Source organism: Neolamprologus multifasciatus, chromosome 14, assembly GCF_963576455.1.
Source record: "Neolamprologus multifasciatus chromosome 14, fNeoMul1.2, whole genome shotgun sequence".
In the NCBI taxonomy this organism is placed as follows: Eukaryota; Metazoa; Chordata; class Actinopteri; order Cichliformes; family Cichlidae; genus Neolamprologus; species Neolamprologus multifasciatus.
The window spans coordinates 13,757,616-13,779,152 of record NC_140452.1 but is presented as its reverse complement, the minus strand read 5'-3'; the positions used below and the strand labels follow the sequence as shown (position 1 = coordinate 13,779,152).

The 21,537-nt window shown below is 39.9% G+C and overlaps 1 protein-coding gene across 13 annotated transcripts in view; it reads right to left on the bottom strand.

Moving 5' to 3' along the window:
- tenm4 (teneurin transmembrane protein 4) overlaps positions 1-21,537 on the bottom strand; it is a 150,788-nt gene that overhangs the window by 56,041 nt on the left and 73,210 nt on the right. For all 13 annotated transcript variants that reach the window (XM_085131021.1, XM_085131020.1, XM_085131023.1 and 10 more), the window contains 7 exons: positions 15,150-15,314; positions 12,009-12,223; positions 10,712-10,922; positions 7,285-7,386; positions 6,428-6,622; positions 4,719-4,919; positions 1,167-1,352 (listed from right to left, as the gene is read on the bottom strand). In XM_085131021.1, the coding sequence (XP_084987147.1) occupies positions 1,167-1,352; positions 4,719-4,919; positions 6,428-6,622; positions 7,285-7,386; positions 10,712-10,922; positions 12,009-12,223; positions 15,150-15,314 (1,275 nt within the window). The remainder of the gene's footprint in view (positions 1-1,166; positions 1,353-4,718; positions 4,920-6,427; positions 6,623-7,284; positions 7,387-10,711; positions 10,923-12,008; positions 12,224-15,149; positions 15,315-21,537) is intronic.

Genomic DNA, 21,537 nt, shown 5'->3' with positions numbered 1-21,537 from the left:
GGTCAATTGATTGGTACATCTTTTATATAGCTCTATAAATCCATTCAAATAGCTTATCCAATATTATCAAGAGAAGAGAAGCGAAGAGATGCATCCATACATGAACACAAAATGCCAAAGTTGCAGTCTTGCAAAGCAGACAACACATAGCATATCCTGTGGATTTTCTCCGATGTTTAATGGAGGTTTGACAGCGTTGACACAAAATATCAGAAATATCAGAAAGCTAACTGCATTAAAACACTTCTCTTAATGACCTCAAGTTAAAATGAAACTGTCAAACCTCAGAAATCCAACAGCAGAACTAAATTATCTTCATGTCATCCTGTCAAACAAGGGCATGTGAAACAAAGAGGACAGGTCACAAACAGAGGTCAACTACTGCTTAGTTATGATAACAACTTGGGGGCACTGTGATGTTTGCATATTACTGCAGTCACCAGTTCCCGGTGACAGAAAAATGCTCACAAAACGCTCACAGCGGGAGTGCCACCTCCATCAAAGCAAACATGCTGAAAGCACATTTTCAATCTAAAGTGTTGTGTAGACCATGCTGCTCTTTTTAATTATAAACTGTTTTCTTTTCTCACCCCCAAAAATACAAAAACTATACCAAAATGATCAATCCATGAACTATTCCTAGCATAGAACCACTGCAAAATACACAGCATATAATGTAGGCTGAAACTTTTTACTGGCTTATGTGAGCCAAGGTTTTCAGGAAAGCTCTTGACATTCAGTCAAGGTTTTGAAAACCTTACTTTGCAAGTGTTTGGAGGGGAACAATCGCTAGCATAAACACCGCGAAAAGCAGTGGTTGACCTACTCACAACGACTCACGTGTAAGCATTTGAAATTAATAGTAAACGGAAAGGGAGCAAAGAAAAAGATGAGGAAAAGGATGAGTAAAATGAAAGGACACCTTAGCACATTCCCACATTAAAATGCATGAAGGCAAGCTTCAGATCCTTGAGTAAACCTGTTCATGCTTTACTGAGTTGCACAAATTCAATTAAGCATGCTTTTCCCACTCTTCTCCACCTAGACCCTTCCCTTCACACAGGCAGGCAGACTGTCAGTCTTTGCCTTTGTTGGCCTTCCAAACCCCTCCCAAACACAGAGACACCACCCGCCCCAACCAAACCCAAAACCTATTCCCATCTTACCAATAGTGCAGTGTTCTCCGTTCCAACCTGGACTGCATTCGCATTTGCCGTCCTTACAAGTGCCATGTTCGTTGCAGCGTGGGTGACACGCCCTCTGGTCACACCCAGTGCCCATCCAGCCGTCGTCACAGCGGCAGGTGCCCGAAACACAAATGCCATGACCACCACAGTCCGATGCACAAATCTCTGTGGGAGACAGAGAAATAGAAAGGGACAAAAAAAAAGAGAGCGGGGGGAAGACAGAAAGAAAGAAAAGGAGGGGGGTGGGGTGGAAGTGGGATGGAAAGGGAAGACAAGGCGGTGATGGGACAAGGCGACAAGGGTGAAAAAAAAGACAAATCCAGAATTTATTGTCAAGGAAAGGCAGCCACGCTCCACTACCTTGTCTGATGGCAGCTGAAAAGAAATTCCTGCACCTCATAAGGGGCAATCCTTTTTGACAATACAAATCTAATAAGTCCATTACCAAGAAAAGACAAGGATTGTGGCAGCCTTAGCAGACTTATTCTTTTCCTCTCCTCTTCTCCTCTTTTGTAAATTTAGCTTTTTGTGCTACAAAAGGCGTGAAGAGGAAAAAATGCTCAGCTGAAACTTTTTGTAGAAATGGCAACAATGTCACTTCTGCCATTTTGATTAAACTGTAAACGTTATGTTCCTTCTTGTACACGAAGCAGTCAAAGCTTTGCAACATGTTCTACCGTGGTCTACAGGAAGGAGGCAAGATTCCACAAAATGATTTGAAGCAGAGGATATGAATACACTGGTTTTTGGTGGGGGGGTTTTTTCTTCTTCATTTTCTCTAAGTGCTGCACACGAGAGGAAGAAGTACACTGACGCAATGAAGGAGACTGAAAGACAGCGCTGCAGTAAAGCCTTGCTGATGCTATTGTGTGGCAGCTGAAAGACCTCCCTGACTGGGTGTGATAGAGCCTGGGACATTACCCTCATCACATGAACTCGAGGGAGAGTATGACAAGCTGAAAGCTGAAAGAAATTAAACGCTGACAGATTACTTATGAATCTCATTGAAATGTTAACCTCTTTATTAACTACTTTGTAATAAAAGGGGCTTAGCAGTATGGGCAACGATGAACAATAGCCATGTATTCCTGGCTTATTAGCCAAGCCAATTCAAATTTGACCACAGGGGACCAAACTGGAGGTAAAATCTTGTAATAAGTCAATTACTGCCTTTACAGTGCCTATTTTGCCATTGTTACAAATTAAATCAGAGTGGTATTTTCAGCCACAAACCATAACATGGCATTACCAGCTTAAAAAGCTTTTATCAGAATCACTCTCTTCTGCTAATTACAGCTCAGCACAAAGTATGCAAATGCTGATTTTCCATCTGACTTTTGATTTTTAGGTAAAGTGTGCTGGCAGTATTAGTGCCTGACAGGCTGCTTATGCACACCAACATACAAACAAACGGAAATCACATGCAAACACGGAATAGTTAGAGCTTATAAATCATTTTATGAATAAAATATTCTCTCTCAAACTACACCTTCTACGTCCTCTGAAAAAATATTACAGTTAAGAAGGAAGTAGTAATGAGCATAGTGAGCATAGTGAACATGTAAGTAAACAACAGTGATTGAGCTCAAGAACAAAATTTTTTTTTTTTAAAAAATCAAGAAAAATGCGGAAAAAAACCCCACACACACACAATCCCCCCCCTCCCATAAACTCAAAGAGTTATTACAACACACAGTGGTCAGAGAAAACAGACTCAAACTGACTGTGAGACAACTGTTCACTTGGAACAAAGTAGAAACCTTTAACATGATAAAGATCCAATTACAGCCTGCAGGCAAACCCTCATTATCTGTGGCCAGAGGAGCCCACAGTGAGAAATACCCCCATTCCCATGATGGCAGTTACCATTTGCACTAAAGGACAGAGTAAACAAACTTTCCTCTGGGTGGAGGAATAGCAAAAATGGCATAAAAACACACATATTAAAGGACATAAAACCTCAGGCATTGTTTTATGGCTACTAACAGCATTATACCAACCGTGCTCACCTAGGCTGTACTGTCCCAAAGCAACACGAGAAAACGAGTTTCTGACTTAAAAGAATAGTGCAAGAGGCGATGAAGAATCTTGAAAAATGTATCGAAAGCTTTCCATCTTTTTCTTTGCCATGTCTGAAAGGTTATCGGTGCCAACTATACTACCCTACCACCAAGCTTAGTGTCGTATTAGACCACAGACAACTCTACAATGAGCAGGATAAAGGAGAATAAAAAGCCAGCTTTTTTTCTCTGTGAGGCAAACTCAGACTAACTGCCCATTTCCCCATAAAATCCTCAGGATTACCTAATAGGTCATTGCGTCTGCCAAGAATATAAAAGGATTCGTGAAGCAAAGCAACTAGTTCATTAAAATAGTCTTTTCAAAAATATTTTCTGAGGATCCAAATCGTGTGCAAATAAAAATACTGAAAATTGTTCTGGTCCCTGTATAAACAAATTTGAGCTGGAGCTCTCTGAAACTTCCATCTACTACAAATACAGTCAACAAATATAAACACATTTATATGTCGAGTGAATTTTTAAATTCTTCAGATTTTATTTAGATTTTATTTAGTCAGATTTATTTTCCTTTAATGTGAATTTGGTTAGACTTCTCAGAGTGCAAATCTGATGTTACCTATGTTTCGCGGCACTTTAAGAATCTACTGCTAGTTTCAATTAAAAAAAATACTTCTTGTAACCTATATTGTAAAAAACACAAAACCTTTTTTCGTGCTTACATCCTGTAGAAGGTATATTCTAGCTATGAAACTGTATCTTATGCTGTTTCTACACTTTGAATAACAAGAGAGGGCATTCCCCATGGACGAGATGAACGCAATAGGAACAAAACTTCAGATCAGGAAAAAAGTACCATCAGCTGTGAACCAATGCACCGATGTAAAGAAATCCAGAACTCAAAAAAGAGCGAAAACTTGCATTAGATCATGGCTCTGACAACATCTCTGTTATCTATGTCGTTCCTTTTTCTACAGCTAAAACCATTTGTAAGAGAATTACATTTAGAACCAAATCAAAAGAATCTGATAGCCATCGAAGGACCTCCTACTGATCACTGATGAGAATAATTATGGCTTTTATGTGAGCCATATTCTTTAAAGAAAGTAACAAATGTTTACCTCTGAAAGGATAAAAGCAATTACCAAAGGTACACTAAAAGAGATGTCAAGGCATTAAACCTGAAAATTATTATACATATCACCTATAATTATATTAGCTACTATAAGCCTGCTACCGTATTCTCTCACAGTGCTGAGCAGATGCCAAGATAAAAGTAATAAACTACTTCAGTATTTACATTTTGTTTTTTTTCTATGTCTTTGAAAAGCTACATTAATAATTGTGTATGTCCTAAGACTACTAAGAAACATTTAACTGAACTGAACTGAAGGCAACATTTTCTGTGGATGCTCTGCTTTTTTTTTTTTACTTGCTAATCAGAGTTAAATCAGCACTGGCCTGTGAGAAGGGCTTTCGCCAATATTTACTCTGTTTTGAGTGAAGTACTCACCTGTAGCACAGTCATGGCCTGTCCAGTTGGGATCACAGCTGCAGGTTCCTGTGTCTGCCAGGAAAGCTCCGTGTCCAGAGCACTGGTCCATGCAGGAGGCCCTAGGGCTCTCACATCCTGGCCCTCCCCACCCGACAAAGCAGTGACACTCTCCCTGGACGCAAACCCCTCGGCCTGAGCATGTTGGATCCAGGCAGTCCACTAAAAAGGTTCCAAAGAGAGAGTGTTAGACACACTAGTCACCTGCTGTTTCTCTCTTTCAGAGGCAACCTGGCATCTCTATTTGAGCCAAAGTACAATGGCAACTGGAATAGGCTGCGGTTCAGCTGCAGATACACTCAGCTTAGCTCGTGTCCAATGGGGGTAAATTATTCAAGGAAGTCCATCTTTTTTTCAAAAATCAGTGACAAGATTTACAGAGAAGCTAATTAAATGGCTGTTTTCACAGTGTGTCTCATTGCACAAAACTACAGGTACTGCCCACGCTTGTGCTGGCACCCTCCCATTATCTCACAGCAAAAAATCCTCTCAGAGAGCGAAGGCTGTTTAATAAGAGCATGTTTCTCGCAAAACAAAGCCACCATAATGCATAATTCAAAGTTGAATAAAACAAAACCATTACCAGGATGTACAGGAATGGTAAGGAAAGCCTGGGGCAACAGCCAGACCTCTAGGCAAGACTAGATAGTCAACTCTAGTTTCTAGACAGTTTGAAGAGTTTGCATTTGCTTCCCATGCAGTGGCTTTTGTACACTGTCTCAGTGCACACCCTACAAGTTCAATTAGTCAACAAATATCAAATTAATGCCTTCCCTTGACGTGCTAAATGAGTGTTCACTTTGAAAGGAACAAGAGTTGTGGGAGAGTATGATCACAATATTAACGTTTTTTTTTCTACCAAACAATATTTACATGGTACACACAGATGGCAAACGGGCACCAAGCAGGAGCGATGTCTAGTCACTGTGAGCTGTAGGCCATGGCATGGCAGCTCCCCTTTACCATGACATAAATGGCTATAAAGGCTGTTATAGTAAGACAAACAGGATCTCTTGCCTCTTAGCAGATGGTTTGGGCACAAGGCACAAAGATCAGAGGCTAACTGACAAGAAACTCTCTCCTGGCAATTAATCATTGTGGCTGAAGGTCATATGGAAGAAAGGTAAAAATGTTAAAGGGCTCTCGTCCACATTCGCCTCCACTCCTTATGGCTAACGCTCCACCTAAAATAGAATGGGGGCCTATGGATGTCAGAAACCCCCATTTATCAAACTCCCAGGGTCCATTTTTCATCTTGAAATGAGAGCCTTCAAGAGCTGACAAACACAATGGCTCCTTCAATCTTATCTGGTCAAGCCTTATCCAGCAAAGGATGAATCTGAAGTTCCCATAAGATTAACATCAGACTTTTTGTCAGAATTTCAGACAATAAATGGACTGTTTCCATTAACATAATGCCTTATAGCCATGATTTATACAGGAAAAGTCACCTAGGATGCGGATTATGAACTGTTATGGCTATAATGCTCTTCATAGAGGATGTCCTGTCTTTACTACTCAACAGACTGTAAGCCATACCAACTTAATAGCCATTCCCATTATGAGTAAAATGTCAAGCACTAACAGGCTAAGATGGTGGTTACAGCAGCCACATTATGTAGGATTTTATTAGTTTAGGATACATAACCATGACATATTAAAACAATCACCTTCTTCACAGTTTTCCCCCTTGTAGCCAGGGTTGCAGATACAAGTCCCGACTATACAGATCCCGTGGTTGCTGCAAGTGATGTCAATGCACTGGTTGGTGGGAACGTCACACTCCGAGCCCTTCCAGCCGCTGTGACACATGCAGCGACCTTTTAGGTATTGACCATTCCCACTGCATAGCACTGGACAGGCAGCTTTGAAAAGAGCAGACAGCATACATCCATCTGAATGGACTTCTTCATGCACAAAGAATAGTGAGTGTTTGCTAAAGCCTCGCTCTGACAATGACCAAAATGTTAAAGGGTGTCCTGTCTGGTAAATATTATTTAGCACAAACTACTGTACCTTGGCATCTAGAGCAGATGTGCCATATATTCTAACAAAGGCAGCCAACAAATATCTAACGTCTTAACAATGGCTGGTAAAAAACATAAGAACAAAAATTAGCTGAATTAAAGTGGCAAGCACGGTGCTGATCAACACATGGATAACAGATGGCAGTTCAGTATGTGTAAAGAGGTAACAAAAACCACCTACCATCATTCTAACACACTGCCTGAATTTGTTTTTATGTGGAGAAAAACTAATAGAGCCTTTCTTGAATAATTGAAAGAATGAGTGAATACTAGCCCTATAATCTAAAGCTTTTTATAGAGTTCTTTCATATGCAACCCAATACTCCAGTATGAGTACTGAACCATTTCGAGTATTACTGCCTAATTAAATAAAACAGGTCTTAAGTACAACTAAAGCAATTGTGGAGTAAAATTGTTTTGTTCGAGCCATGCAGAGAATATAAATTGGAAAATGCATGTGAATGATTAACAGAGGTAACATGAGTGAGATAGTGACTCACCTCGCCCACAGTCAGGTCCTTTGAATCCTAAAAAGCAGTGACATGTTCCAGCAATACAGTCACCGTTCCCAAAGCAGTTACTGGGACAGTCATCAATAGAGTCTGCAAGAGAGCAATCAAAAGATTTTCTGAGTAATGTGGTTTGAAAAACAATTTTCTTCCCACTCATTTTCTTTGGGTTGATTATTATCCCTTTGCTAATGACAGTCATAAGCATGGGGGATCCAATCCTGTCAACATTTCTTTTTCAATGCAAAACATTTTGAGTGTTGCTAATGTTTCACAACAAATATGAGCTTTCGCTAAAAGGGTACAAGTTCTAATTATTCAGGCTTCTACGAAAAGTTACAAAGGAATTAAAGTCTCTTAAGTACCACATGTACTAGCTGCCTAATTAACTCTTTTATGGCACAGTGTCTGCAACTCTGGAACCCGCATTTATCTGCTGTGACTGGTAAATCTGACGGCATTGTGAGTTATTCTGTGATCTCAGTTTTACACTGTAAGTTGTAAAACTGTGTCATTTACATTTTGCATGCAGTGTTTGGACGTGGCCATTGCAATTAACTGTATGGCTTTAAACTGAGGCACTTTGATGCAAACAATCAGCAAAGCACGCACACTCTTTCCAAGCTTTCCTCTAGCAATCCCTCTAACTAAATCAAATTAATTGGCAAAACAGTTATTTGTGCTACAGAACCACGTCCCGGCACTTGCTTTTATTAGAAATAAGACTGACCACTGATCTCTGCAGACAGCAGCAGGAATCTGAAGCACAATGCTCACTGAATTAAGCCTGAAATGGTGCTGAAAAATATTCAATCTTGTCCATTGCCTTCAGGCAGCAGAAACTCTGAGGCAAAACTTACAGAACAAAGAATCTCTTGTGCTCCACAAATGGCTAGAAATGTGAGCCATGGATTCAGCTTCCCTTTACTCTGGAGAGTCAATCATCACTGAGGATGCAATGCAAGACCGAGGAAGAAAAAAAGACAAAGAGAGGAGGGAGAAAGAGATACAGGCAGACCAGAGATACAGCAAAAAGGAGGAGGAGTAGGCAGCGAGCAGAGAAATGCTGCGGATATCTAATGTGCTGCAGGCTTGCCTTTGCCATTTTGTGTTAGTGAAGGGATGCAGGAGAAACTATCCTCTGGCATGGTTGAGGCAATCAACACTTTGGTGGGGTTTTGATGGCTTCCAACAAGAACATCTAACTATAGCAGCAGGCTTGGACTTTTTGCTCAAAGCTACAGAGACCAGCAGTGTAGGTAGGGCAGTGATTGAAGGTTAGGGAAAAGGAATATGAGATGTCTACAAGCCAGCTATTAACAATTCCCACCCAGATTTATAATTACATTCCAGATTTGCACTTTATACAATAGATTCAAATAGGTTACCATTATTTTTCATAAAGAAAGGCTCTGAGATATTCAAACGCAATATCCTGACATTAGAATACCAGCATCAATAACAGAGGTTATCGTATCTATATCAGAGATATTTGATAGGTGAGCAACATTGTAACATTGCAACATACACACTTAATTAAGTAATCATGAACTGGAGTGCTTCTGTTCTGAATGCTGCAGTTTAGTAGACTGCACATTGGCCATGTCTATTGGCTGATTCCTCTGAGAGCATGGAAAGGAGGCCCTGAATATCTCTTAGCCACACACTCAACATAGGCCAGCGCATAAATCATGGATTCAAGCAGAGCTTCATTGAAATTCATTACCCTTCATATGAGGGGAGCTAACTATTGTGTGGGTCTCCAGTCGGTGAGGACAGAGTAGTGCGCAGTAGGCAAGTTTAATCAGCGACTTGCCATGCTCTCTAAGGTTGCTCAATACCTTTGGATGATGGGTGGTTGTATACAGAAAGAACTTCTGCTGGAGAGTTAAATGGGACATAGAGTAAGACAGTGGTGCTGGGTTCTTGCTCCCCTTTGCTTTGCCGTGCCTAGGCTGAAGCATTTCTGGCACCAGGCAGCAGGGACAAATGGCTTCATGCTCCAGAGGGTTGTGATACAAAACATTCAGTGGGACACATTTCACATTGCCATGGAGTCACAGCCAAGTAATGAGGAGCAACCCAGATTAAAGACACGGACGCTCCTTCCCCCCAGATGTATTATGGCATGGCTATGTGCACCAAGAAAACCTTTCATTTGCTGCACATAGAGAGTACACTCATGGCAAGGAAAAAGATCTATATATACATTTTTTCTACGAGCATTGTCAGAAACACAGAAATAAGTGAACTTTTAGTGTCTTTTAAACAATGCTGCTGGTGTTTCTGAGTGTGTCTGTTCGATATTGTTCACATATATTTCTATACCTGGGCTGTTCTACTTGAAGGTCAACTCCATTTCTCCACGGCTCAATACAAGTGAGGCAGTTGGTAAGATTCAGTTTCTGCTGAAGGGCACTTAACCGGTGACCCATTTTAAAAAGGGCCCCTCTGCTTCCCTCTGAGCTCCTGTGAGCAGATCAGCTCCAATACGACTCAATCGAGACAGAGTTCTCGCCCCACCCCAGACTACCTTACCTAGTTATGTTTTCTCTTATGTAAACCACAGGAGGGCTTCATGCACACCCAGTCAAGAAGAAATAAGCACGAGTAAACATACTGCCCTGACTCCCCCTTTTTGTGTCATATCATATATTAAGTATTGAATTACAGCTGTTGTTGGCACAGCGGGAGGGCATAGTGCATCTCTTGCCTGTCTCCACTTGGTGTTGAGGACAGCTTCTCATCGATCTGCTGCCTGGCACAGCCCCTGTCACAGATGGACTCTGGCCCAGGAGCTTTTAATTAAAGAGCATGTGAGAACAGCTCCCAGCTGCCATCCCCGTGAAAGTCGACACCTTCGGCCCTCTCACACCTTGCTTGATACAGCAGTGCTAATCAAAGGCGCTTTAGGGAGAACAAAGAGGAGCGTACAAAATGAAGTCACCTCCACAAAGAAGGACGTATGTCTGAAACACAGCCGCGTGCCACACAGTTAGAGTCGGAGGAGGGAAACATCTTTCCTACAATGATATATGGAAAGTAGATGGAAATTGGAGCAAATCGTGATCAAAACTGGCACTAGCAGGAGGGTACAATCATACTTTGAATTGTATGCAAATGGTTCTGAGAAGCTGGACCCCTGATTCGCTCGGAAGACACTCAGGGTAATGAGGATATTATGATCTCTCAATGCCCTACTCAGGGGCATGGTGGGATAGCACTGATGTCCTGATTTTGTAATATTCAGCTTCACCTTGATTAACCTGCACTTTCCTTGGCTCTTAAACTCTCAGTGTTTCTGACTCATGGCCTACAAGTCTGTGCTGTTTGCGGTAAAGTCGCTCCTGGTTGGTATTATAGGGATTACGGTTTGATATTACAGGTTTTAGCAGCAGGTCATGCCCAGGGCACCCACCTATGGCAGTGGTGAGGAAGGAGACAGTTTCAGTTTCTTTTCCATCGTTGTAGATGGCCAAGTGCCAGATGCCTGTGTCCATATACTGGATAAAGCCTGTGTCATGTGTAGTGATGGGTACTAGGCTTCGCTGCATAGCCACAGGCCCCTCCAGACCATGGATGTCTTGAGCCAGGAGCCGCCGCCCATCCAAAAGCTCCACGAAGTCAAACTGCAGACAGAAACACAGAAAGTGAGAAAGACTGATGGATGGACCGCAGACACACCATTAGAGTGACACATGAGACTTGAGTGCTTTCAGCCCTCTTTATAGTGGAGCATCATTTGGTCTGCATGAATAACTCATCATTCTAGAGGAGCTTGAGTTAAGTCTTGGCACATCGTGGCTGGATGGGCTGAGATAATTTCAGAGTCCGCATATCTTATAAAAGCTTTGTTTGAAACTATTACAGTGGAAAAAAGGGAAGCTGGAGGAATTAAAGTAAAGTTAGTGTTTACCAAATAACATCTGCACCGATTTGCTTCACATCAGCTTTGAGTCAATGAATACCAATGAGACGGCGTTTCTTTTTCATTTACATAAGGAAGGGAATCTTGACTCATCTGCCATTCTATGTGTAATCAGCCACATTACGAAAACTCCACTCTAGATGATTTTCTTTGAAGCATAAATAGAGGAAACAGGCAACTTTGTTGGCTGACTGAAAAATCAATATCACTGGACATTAGCGGAAACAAAATTCATGCTATAAACAATTCTGCTGAACTGCACTTGCATTTACAGAAGTAATCTCATCTGTGCGAAGCAAGTGGCAAGGTATGATTAATAACATGACGTGTCTCATTCTCGGCTACATACAGACGGAAAATCTGCCCAATATTTTTGTGCGACTCTCAGATTGTATTGAACCTGAAGAAGTTTTCCATAAATTCTTTCTGCAACAAGAAAGCGATTTTTAATAGAATAGAGAAAACTCGGAATTGATTTGCATTCATGACACGTTCCTACATGGCTAGATAGATTCTTTTAAACAATATCCCAATTTATATTCTGTGGCAGAAGAAGAATGGGAAAAGAAGAAGAATCCTTGTACAATGCAGGCATGATTGGAAATTGTTTAACAAAACATCACATTTACAATACACCATTGTCTTTTGCAAACAAAACACAACATTGAGTAACACGATTTGGCACCATGCTAAGTGCATCGACCATTTAGATTCTGCACTCACCTGTCATAAGTGCAGTAGAATACATTTACTGTGATAGCATCAGTGACATGTAAATATTGCCTACCTGTGTGTGTGATGGAGGAAGACCTCTCCTTCCATAGATCCCCACTAAGGCATCTTTACTTAGGGACACATTAAACTTTAGGTACATGGGATGATCAATGAAGACCTGGGATCTCCAGAAGATGCCAGGAGGAATCTGCTGTGCGACCTTACGCCCCACGTCAATCTCTCCCATATCTATATAGCTGTCATCTGGGAACAAGCTGTCCAATTTGCCTGCATTGCACACAAAGTAAATCGGTCAAAGAGATCACACCATTAATCCACCATGTGGATGGCAGAGGGACTCAGTCTGCTGGAGCATGATAGTCTGACCATATCACAGATATTCAATCACGCCGCTGACAGCCAGTGAAAAAATATAATGAATGAACCCTCCGACCACTGCCAGCAATTTCAGTCACAATTCCACTAGAGGGGAGAGCACAAAAGAAAGAAAATATAGTCTTCAAACAAAAATCCAGTTACTTTTTGAATTGTCCTGTTTTGAGTCTTCTGATATGGCAAATAGAAAAAATATTTTTGTTAAAAAGAAATGATGATCATGATCACGATAAAATACATCTCAACAGCAGATAGCATTATTCATTTCAGTACAAAAAATTGTATCATAAACGGAGATAGTGTTTTTTGGTTTGGTGCCATCACCATGTTTCAAAAAATTGGGGACAAGTGCAACAAAACAAAAGCTGTGAAGCATAAAAACTCAATGCAAAGGACGAACGATTAAGGAAATAAAACAGGGGATTTCATGATCAGTTGTTCAATCAATTATTGAACAATTAGTAGAATCCAGAGAATACTGTATATACATCATCAAATAATCAAACCATTATCAAATGTACTTGATATATATGTATTTGCGCGAAAGAGGAGGAGAAATATCTGGCTCATCATTAATGCTCAAACTCAACCAGCATCCATGATGATATGGAGGTGGATTAGTGCACAGATGAAACTTCAGCTAAGGCTCTATAAACGCTGAACAATAAATGCAGGTTTTGAAGCAACAAATGCTCCCATCCAGACAATGACCTTTTCATGAAAGGTCTGGCTTATTTCACTTTATTAAACAGTTTGGGTGCTAAAATATAAAGACGTCCTGAATTTTTAAGTAACTAAAAATCACTTATTAATGGAAAAAAATATGTATTTTTTGGAAACTATAGTAAATGCTGTGCAATTAAGTGCAATTAAAAGACAAGGTAATGCCAGAAAGTTGCAAATATGTCCCTTTGCCCTGTGTTTTTGTTTTTATTATCAATCAGCCGCAATATTTGGTATTTTTCAACATGTCCTATTTTCTATTAAGCACTGAATTTCAGTGATAAGTAAGTTATTGCATTCTGTCTTTATATTTTAATTCAACTCAATTTAATATATATATATAGGACCAAATCCAACAACAGTTGCCTCAAGGTGCTTTATAGACCCTACACCAGGGGTGCCCAATCCAGTCCTCGAGAGCTATGCATCCCTACTCCAACACAGCTGAATCAAATGGTTTGATTACCTCTTCAGCATGCCATCAGGTTTGGCAAAGGCCCTGATAACAAGCCATTTATTTGATTCAGGTGCAAGGATGCATCTAAAAGCTGCAAGACGGTATCTCTCGAGGACTGGGATTGGGCACCCCTGCCCTACCTGTTACACATAATCCCACCTTTACATTGTATTACGTAAAAGAAAGTACATATGTTTGCAGGGGTATGGGACTGAAAATACTTGATAAAACAGAAATGCATCAGTACTTTGATAGTAAAAAGGAAAAGTAATAAAGTGAAAATTGTAATTATAGAAGAGAGGGATTTCTAATGCTACTACCCACTCAGGTATTAGCGCATCTACTGCTAAAAATTGTCCATATGCTCCATAATACAACTTATTGGACTCTGCGGAAAGGGCAACATCTGTTTGCACATGTAGATGAGCTAATTTCAGCTGTGGAGTCGACTAAAACAGGCATCCATACAAACTACCCCTAGGACACTTAGGGTTACACATGGCACACCAGATGGAAGTCTTCGCTAAAGTCAATCAGTGGCAGTCGGTTTTATCAGAGTATACAGGACACACTCTCCGTCTCCCAGATTTGGGTTTTACATAATGCTCCAACACACAGGCACATTCTCCACATGTTGGCGTGTGTGCGTATTTATGCAGCACATTAATGGTTGTACTCATCAGGCTGTTTAAATAAATCATAACCCGGGACAAGTGATAATGGGCCTCATGGTTAAATAAATGCTATTTTCTTCTGCAAGATAAGCTACAGCATAGTGCTCTGATGGAAACACGAGAACCAGAAAGAGAGAACGATATCAAATTTCGACATTGTACAAATCACCTTGATAAAACATTAGATAGCCCAGCATTGTTTCCAGCGATAGCAGAGCAAACTTTAACTTATTTAGAAAACTATAGTTATTGATTTCCTATCAGCAATTGGTGCTGTGCAGATTCTGAGCTTTGTTATAGTCATGATGGCAAGCTAAACACACTTCTGCTGCCCAGTAAATGAAAAAGACAACTCCTGGATTCATTTATATGGTAATAGCCCTATCTTCTACCTATTGTGGTATGCCAGTGGCAAATCACATGGTTAAATCTGGGCCCATTTGTTCAGGAATGGAACAGAGCAAACTTTTTTGAGTTGAGCAGTTGGTACCGTTGGGTGAGCACATGCTTTCTTTGGCTGCCAGGAAAGGCAGCCCGAGCTAAGAGATGAAAGGCTCACATCCGTTCTGAAGGGGACAGAGTGGCTAATCCCCCTCCAGCCCCTGGATACTCAGTCCCTTAAGCTGCTCCATTTTCTCCCTCCAGGAACAAATAACACTTTCCCACTTACAACAACTTTCACAGGATTACAATGCAGATCTCTCCATGCCATGGAGACAAGTGAACAAAATGTGAAACTGGATGACAAAATAATAATAAACTCACAAGAGCTCTGAAATGTCATCTTTAAAACTTTGAGATCTGAAAAACTTGTTTCTTGCAAATTCACAAATGAATGTGCAAGAATTCATCATCAAAACAAGAAGAGCTACATTTAAGATTTTTTATTTATAGCAAGTACCATTCAGAAAAAACATATGTCTTTTTAAATAAAATAAGTTATTCTGATAAAAACTGTACTTACTGTCATCTTTTCCTTTGCGGTCATGTATTTCCAAGCCTGTGCTGCCAAGTGGTGGCAAGCTCAGGTCTGTAGGAAAGGTTAGGCCACTTATATTGTCCTCTGACAGCTGGAACATCTGTCTCTGCATGGGTTGCAGGTGCCAGTTTAATCCAAAAAGGTGCATGGCTGAAATGTGAAATATAAGACAATTTCAGAATTTATTCATGCTAAGAACCATTTTAAAGTTGGATTATAGCTAAGCTGAAAACGCATAACCTTAATGTTCTCACAGAACTATTATTATTTGCTTATGTTTCATTTTGCTTAATATAATGAAGGTGTCAGCTGTAAGGTGGGAAGAGGAAGTACATAGAATAAGGAACAATAGCTGGTTTAATGGTTAACGGGCTTTTTCGCAAAATGCTGAGTAGTAAAATCACAAGATGAATGCTATCTTGACCCCATGGGACAACATCTGTCTCACCACACCAACACTGGAGTGCCATTTTTTCCAAGCACATTACCGTTACAGTCCCCTGCAAAACTAGGGGACGGTTAGGACAAAGAAAAAACAAATCAGCAGGGAGACACCAGGGGTGTTTCAATGTGAACAGACTGAATGAAGCACACAGATATTTTACAAGGTCGACAAAAGAAATGTCCTTTGGAACAATGGCACTAAAGCGCAGGACAGACGGAGGAGGGGCCGACCATGACAGATCACCAATAAAAGAATGGACAAGGCAAGCTTAGCAAGGCAAAAGCCAATACTGAAGTAAACAGTCAGCAGAAAAGGCCAAGAAACTCGATATAGCTTTTTTATTGTTTAGCTGGTTCTCTTAAGCTCCTCAAGGATATAATAATGCAATTAAATTATGAGGAGAGGAATTAACTGACAATTTTACAGCACAACGCTGTTTTCTTCATTTCTGTTTCCCCTTTATAAGAGCACAGAGTCATGTCCATAAGCATTTCAGGATTATTCATGCAAAACAGATAATATTTGACATTATTAGCTCACAAAACAAAAGTCAAACTGATTTCTTGTAATCTTTTTGCTGGGGAGAAATTTGATAGTCATTTTATAAGATTACGGCAAGAACTAAGAATAACAATGACTGTGACAGAAATTTGTTTGTCAATTTACTGCATTTACTCGAAAAAGAATCAAAATGAGAATAACGAGACTAATGTTTGTACTAGTCTGGATTTCGCTTACAACTAACTTTATGTACCCATTTTCTTAACTGCCTGAGTAGATTAGTGTTACCAGGGGGATGGAGCCTATCCCATCTGGCATAGGTCAAGAGATGTTGGTACTGCCTGGACAGGTGACCAGTCCGTCACAGCGAGACAGACAACCAAACAGACAAACATGTCTTTCGACTGTGGGAGGAAACCCAGGCTAGCAGAGAGACTGGAGTTTGGACCAAGAATCAACCTGCTATCAGATAAAAGTGGTTACCACTGGTTACCATTATATACACTGAATTATTATTATTATTATTATTATTATTATTATTATTAATAATAATAATAATAATAATAATAATAATAATAATAATAATAATAATAATAATAATAATAATGAAGCGGGAGAATACATTATTTGAAAAGGGTCCTCTACAACTATACAGTTCCAGCATTAGCTCCTTAGTCCACGGTCAGAAACCCTCTGAAAACAAAGGACTAGAAGATGACTGTGTCTTCATCAGAGTAAAAACAAAAGGATTTAGACACAAATCCCCCGGTTTGCATCATTAAGCAACTGGCATTATATTAAGTCTAGAACTGTATGCGCATGATGTATTTAAGAGTCCTTAATAATTTATTCAGCCCATTTGTTAAACAGTACCAAATGCTCACTAAAATATTTGCATGGATTTGTGAATAAAGACAACAAGCAATGGAGTGGTTATCAGGGAAACCACAATGCAAACATTCCCTAACATGATAAAAGTTCATCTTCAATACCAGCATCTGTTCTGTGCATGCCCAGTGCTCGTGGAAGTGACTGTGTCCGTGGAAGGCAACCATAGAAGAGACAGATGGCTTTATTTGCCATTTTGTAAGTTCCAGAATGACATTCCTTTTGATTTGTAGCTCAACACTGACTGGCAAAATGGAAAGAGTCAGTGTACGTTGCTGAACAATCACAAAGTCACCAGGCACAATGTCGTTCCAAGTGTCCTAGTAATCACGTCTTTGTGAGCCTCGTTCTTCATCCCATCTGTCCCTGAGGCCCCTAATGGAAAATGGTTAAAGAGCCTCTCTCTCCCATCCTTAAAGATTTACTTCAGCGCCTTCGTGGTATCTATGATATGCAGAGCACTGGACCTGAGCCAGTGGAGAGGCCTCCTAATTTGGTTTTGCTTGCCTTTCAAACTTTGCAAACACTGTGCAATGATAGTAATATGGCTGCTGCAACTGCCTGCAAACTAAAGACAGGTAGTAGGAATAACAAGGTACTTCTAACACGACAGCCGCTGGCACTGACACGCTGTGTCTAGATTCCAATGATGCCGCTGACCTGTCATGAGTATTGTGCTTTATAGGACTGTCCATTTTGTCCTGAGCACATGTTGTGCCTTCCTTTCACTTATCACTTATCAGGAAGTTGAGTCACGCCATGTGCCAATTAGGAGGCAGAGGTACTGTAGTAGAAGACTTCTCAGCCAATCTGAGGAAGTCAAACCGTATTGCTATCTGTGATTTGCCACAGAAATAAATTCTTCAGTCCTCTGATCATAGCACTTTCCAATTAGCGCACAGTTCAAAGGATGCTATATTGAGAAGAACTCCTTTTTCATACAAATCATAAAATGCTATGTATCATGTGGTGTTTCAAAGAAGCGCGCTGTAGTGTGCAATCTCAGGTACCCTGGACTGAAAAATGTTTCACCCATCTGGCCAATCAATCTTTATGTGTTCAGGAACAGCCTTTGGTGATTCATGTCTTACCTAAACATATTTACACCTTTCTATGGTCTTTGAGCAAGATCATGTCGGCTGCTGGGGAACATTTTAATTACAAAACATGCAACTTTTAGGTGTAACGCCAAAGCAAATAAATAAAACAAAGCCTAGAAGCCACTTCAGAGTGTTAAATCAACTATACATGCCTCAACTCTTAAAGGAATATACCAAATATATCCTCCCATTTTGGCATTATTTAATATTCAACCCTGATGTATCACTGCTTTAAGATTTTTACTCTGGTCACCCTCTTCATGCTTTATGGTCAGTGCATCATAATCTTCATACTAATGTATTAAAGAGACTCATCTTTCATCCATGTCGTGATACTGAACCAATTAAAAAAAGATCCATTCGCTTCCGCTTATCCTTTTCAGGGTCGCGGGGGGCGCTGGAGCCTATTCCAGCTGTCATAGGGCGAGAGGCAGGGTCCACCCTGGACAGGTCGCCAGTCTGTCGCAGGGCCAACACACAGGGACAGACAACCATTCGCACTCACATTCACTCGCACATTCACACCTAGTGGCAATTTGGATTATCCAATTAACCTATCCCCACAAGCTGCATGTCTTTGGACGGTGGGAGGAAGCCGGAGTACCCGGAGGGAACCCACCCAAACACGGGGAGAACATGCAAACTCCACACAGAAAGACCCCGGCCTGATGGTGGAATTGAACTCAGGACCTTCTTGCTGTGCGGCAACAGTGCTAACCACCGTGCCACCGTAAATAAAAAGAAACTAACGAAACATGAAAAATGGATTCGTTTCATACCTACAGCATAATGTGCTACAATGCTTATGTTTTCAGTGAATGGCAAACTGACCAAACACATTTATGACTAAATAGCAATTTCAGTGTTGCTTAGTTCAGTGCAGAAAGAAATATTAATGCCAGCTCGGATGGAAAAAAGAAATCACATCAAAGCATCCATCCAATCTGAGTGCCTGATGGAACGAAGAAATTACCAAAAAGCTAAGACCTTGAGCTAAAACCTGCAAAAATTCATATTGATGCTTTTGTCTGATGTTCTGTATAAATCATGTTTAAGTGGTAAAATGAATACTTCCAATTGTTGCTCTTTGAATTTAAACACAATCTGTCTGTTTCTCTATACCTGTGTTCTAACTAATGTTTGTTAATATACCAAAAAAGCACATATTATGAAGTTGTATATGCAATGACTAATTGATACTGCATAGGACAAAGAAAAAAACAATAGTATATTCAAATATTACTGTAGCACAGGTGTTTATCATTACACATAAATATAGGACTTTGAATCTATGTTGTGTATTCTAGGATTAAATCAAAAAGGGGTTTCAACGAAGGGAAAAAAAAAATTTGGCTGTGGAAAATAATTCACTATAAAAGTAATTGATTTCTAAGATATTGGGAGGTATTGAAAGACATACAAACAGGTATGACCAGGGCTACAGAGCCTTTTACTGGGTTGGATGACCTTAAAGTCTAACAATAGATGGGGCCCAGCCTAATTGTGCTTGGTTAGATACCCAGGGTGAATGGAACACAAGAGGATACCTTAAAATGGGAAATATATAAAAATGTGCTAATGAGAAAGCAACCACTGAGACAATATGGTGGCACCTTAAACTCCCAACCTTTTTGCACTTCAAAATGTTCCAATTTACACAGCTGTGGGAAAATAAAACTGTGCTACATGTCAAAACATCTGTCCCAAGGCATAACTGGGTTCATTAGACATCTCACCCAGAGTTCCCAATTACAGACCTCAATAATTAATTGTACTTGGAATTAAATGTATTTTCTCATCAAGCTTTTAATTAAATATGACCCACGTTCTTGATTTGAAATTCTGATCTTAGGGTGAGGCTTGGTCTCCAACATGTTTACTTGTGGTGCATTGAGAGATGGCCTGAGCTTTGCAGGCTATAATTACAGAGTCTGATTAAGCACCATCAGACTGATGGGGATCTTTGGCTTTTGGCCAGGTCACAAGCAGAAGACACAAATTGTATCTCTACTTTAACAGCCAAATTACACCGGTGATGCCAAAAGAAAACCAAACTAAAATTGATCATATTAAATTGCCTACCAATTTAAAACAAGTAGATGTAGATAATATGAGCAGCAATCAGTTTGTGTGTGTGTGTGTGTGTTTTTTAACACCAGCACAGTTCAGTTTAAATGGTTCTGGTAACAAAAATAATAATCACATTTTAGTTTGTGTGTTCTTAAAGAGAAGAATTAATGATAGCTTTTGTGGTTGTTACTTCCTACAACAAATAACCTTCATAAAATGTATCTCCCTTGTGACACCCAGCAGAACAATCAAGATTTTTTTCATCAACTTCATGCAAATGAACAGCGTTCTCGCCATCCTTCACAATGAATTATTCCTTTTTCTATTTAAGACTTAAATTCAACAGTGTAGCCATCTGTATATTAAGCAGAAATTCACAGTAAACCAGATGTACATAATATGGTAAAGATAAATTAAACGGAAATGTGTATCAGCTCCTTTTTTTATTTGTGGGTTACAGTGATCTTTCATTACTTAATTACTAAAGCTGTTGCTTGTTTTTCATTCCAATCAGCAGACTGTTGGAAATATCTACTAATCAAGGCAATGACAATATTTAAATTCACAATTCAAACAAACCTTTTTGAGAAATTTTAAAAGACTTCTCACTGTAATACAGAACCTCTGACACTTTGTTTCAAACATGATCTTTTCTCCTTACGGTTTTGTTCATGAACCCCAAACGTAGCCTAGTTTATAGTAATAACTCAGTCAACCTGTAGCTTACTTAATTTAGACTGAACTCCAAACATGTTGTTAGTGACCTTGAATGTACCAACAGGGCTGCCACTGGCATTTAATTTATCCACAGTTTTTCGAATCCTTCTTCTATCTAAGAACAAAGACATTAGCTTTATACGTTATAGTTAGCTAATTATGGCTTTGTTTAACCTGCTTTTAAGTTCTAAAATCATTTTCTCTCCTCTAGAAATTCTCCATATGTCAAGATGTGGCAAATTAAATTGTTGGGAATGATTGTTTTAAACATCAGGAAGTTGCTTTGTGACAATCTGAAGCTGAACCGAGATTGCTTGATTGATATGGAGATTGCTTACAGGAACCCCCCACATATACTTTAATATTTTATCTTTTCATTTCTGTGTCTTTTTGTGATTATTTGCAACCAAAATGCTGTGTAAACACTTCTAGTGTATATAGATCACAGAAATGAAAACAGTATGACCGGATATGAATATCAATGCCTTAGGGGAGGACAGCAGTCAAAATGAGCAGAAATGATTTAATAGCAAAACTTATCTGATAGTCATAACCCAGCTGGGACCTGAGAATGCTGTTTAGGGAATCTTAAATGAAATAAGATGAATATTCTAAATGTGCAGCCCTCTCTCGTGTGATGGCTGATGTCTTA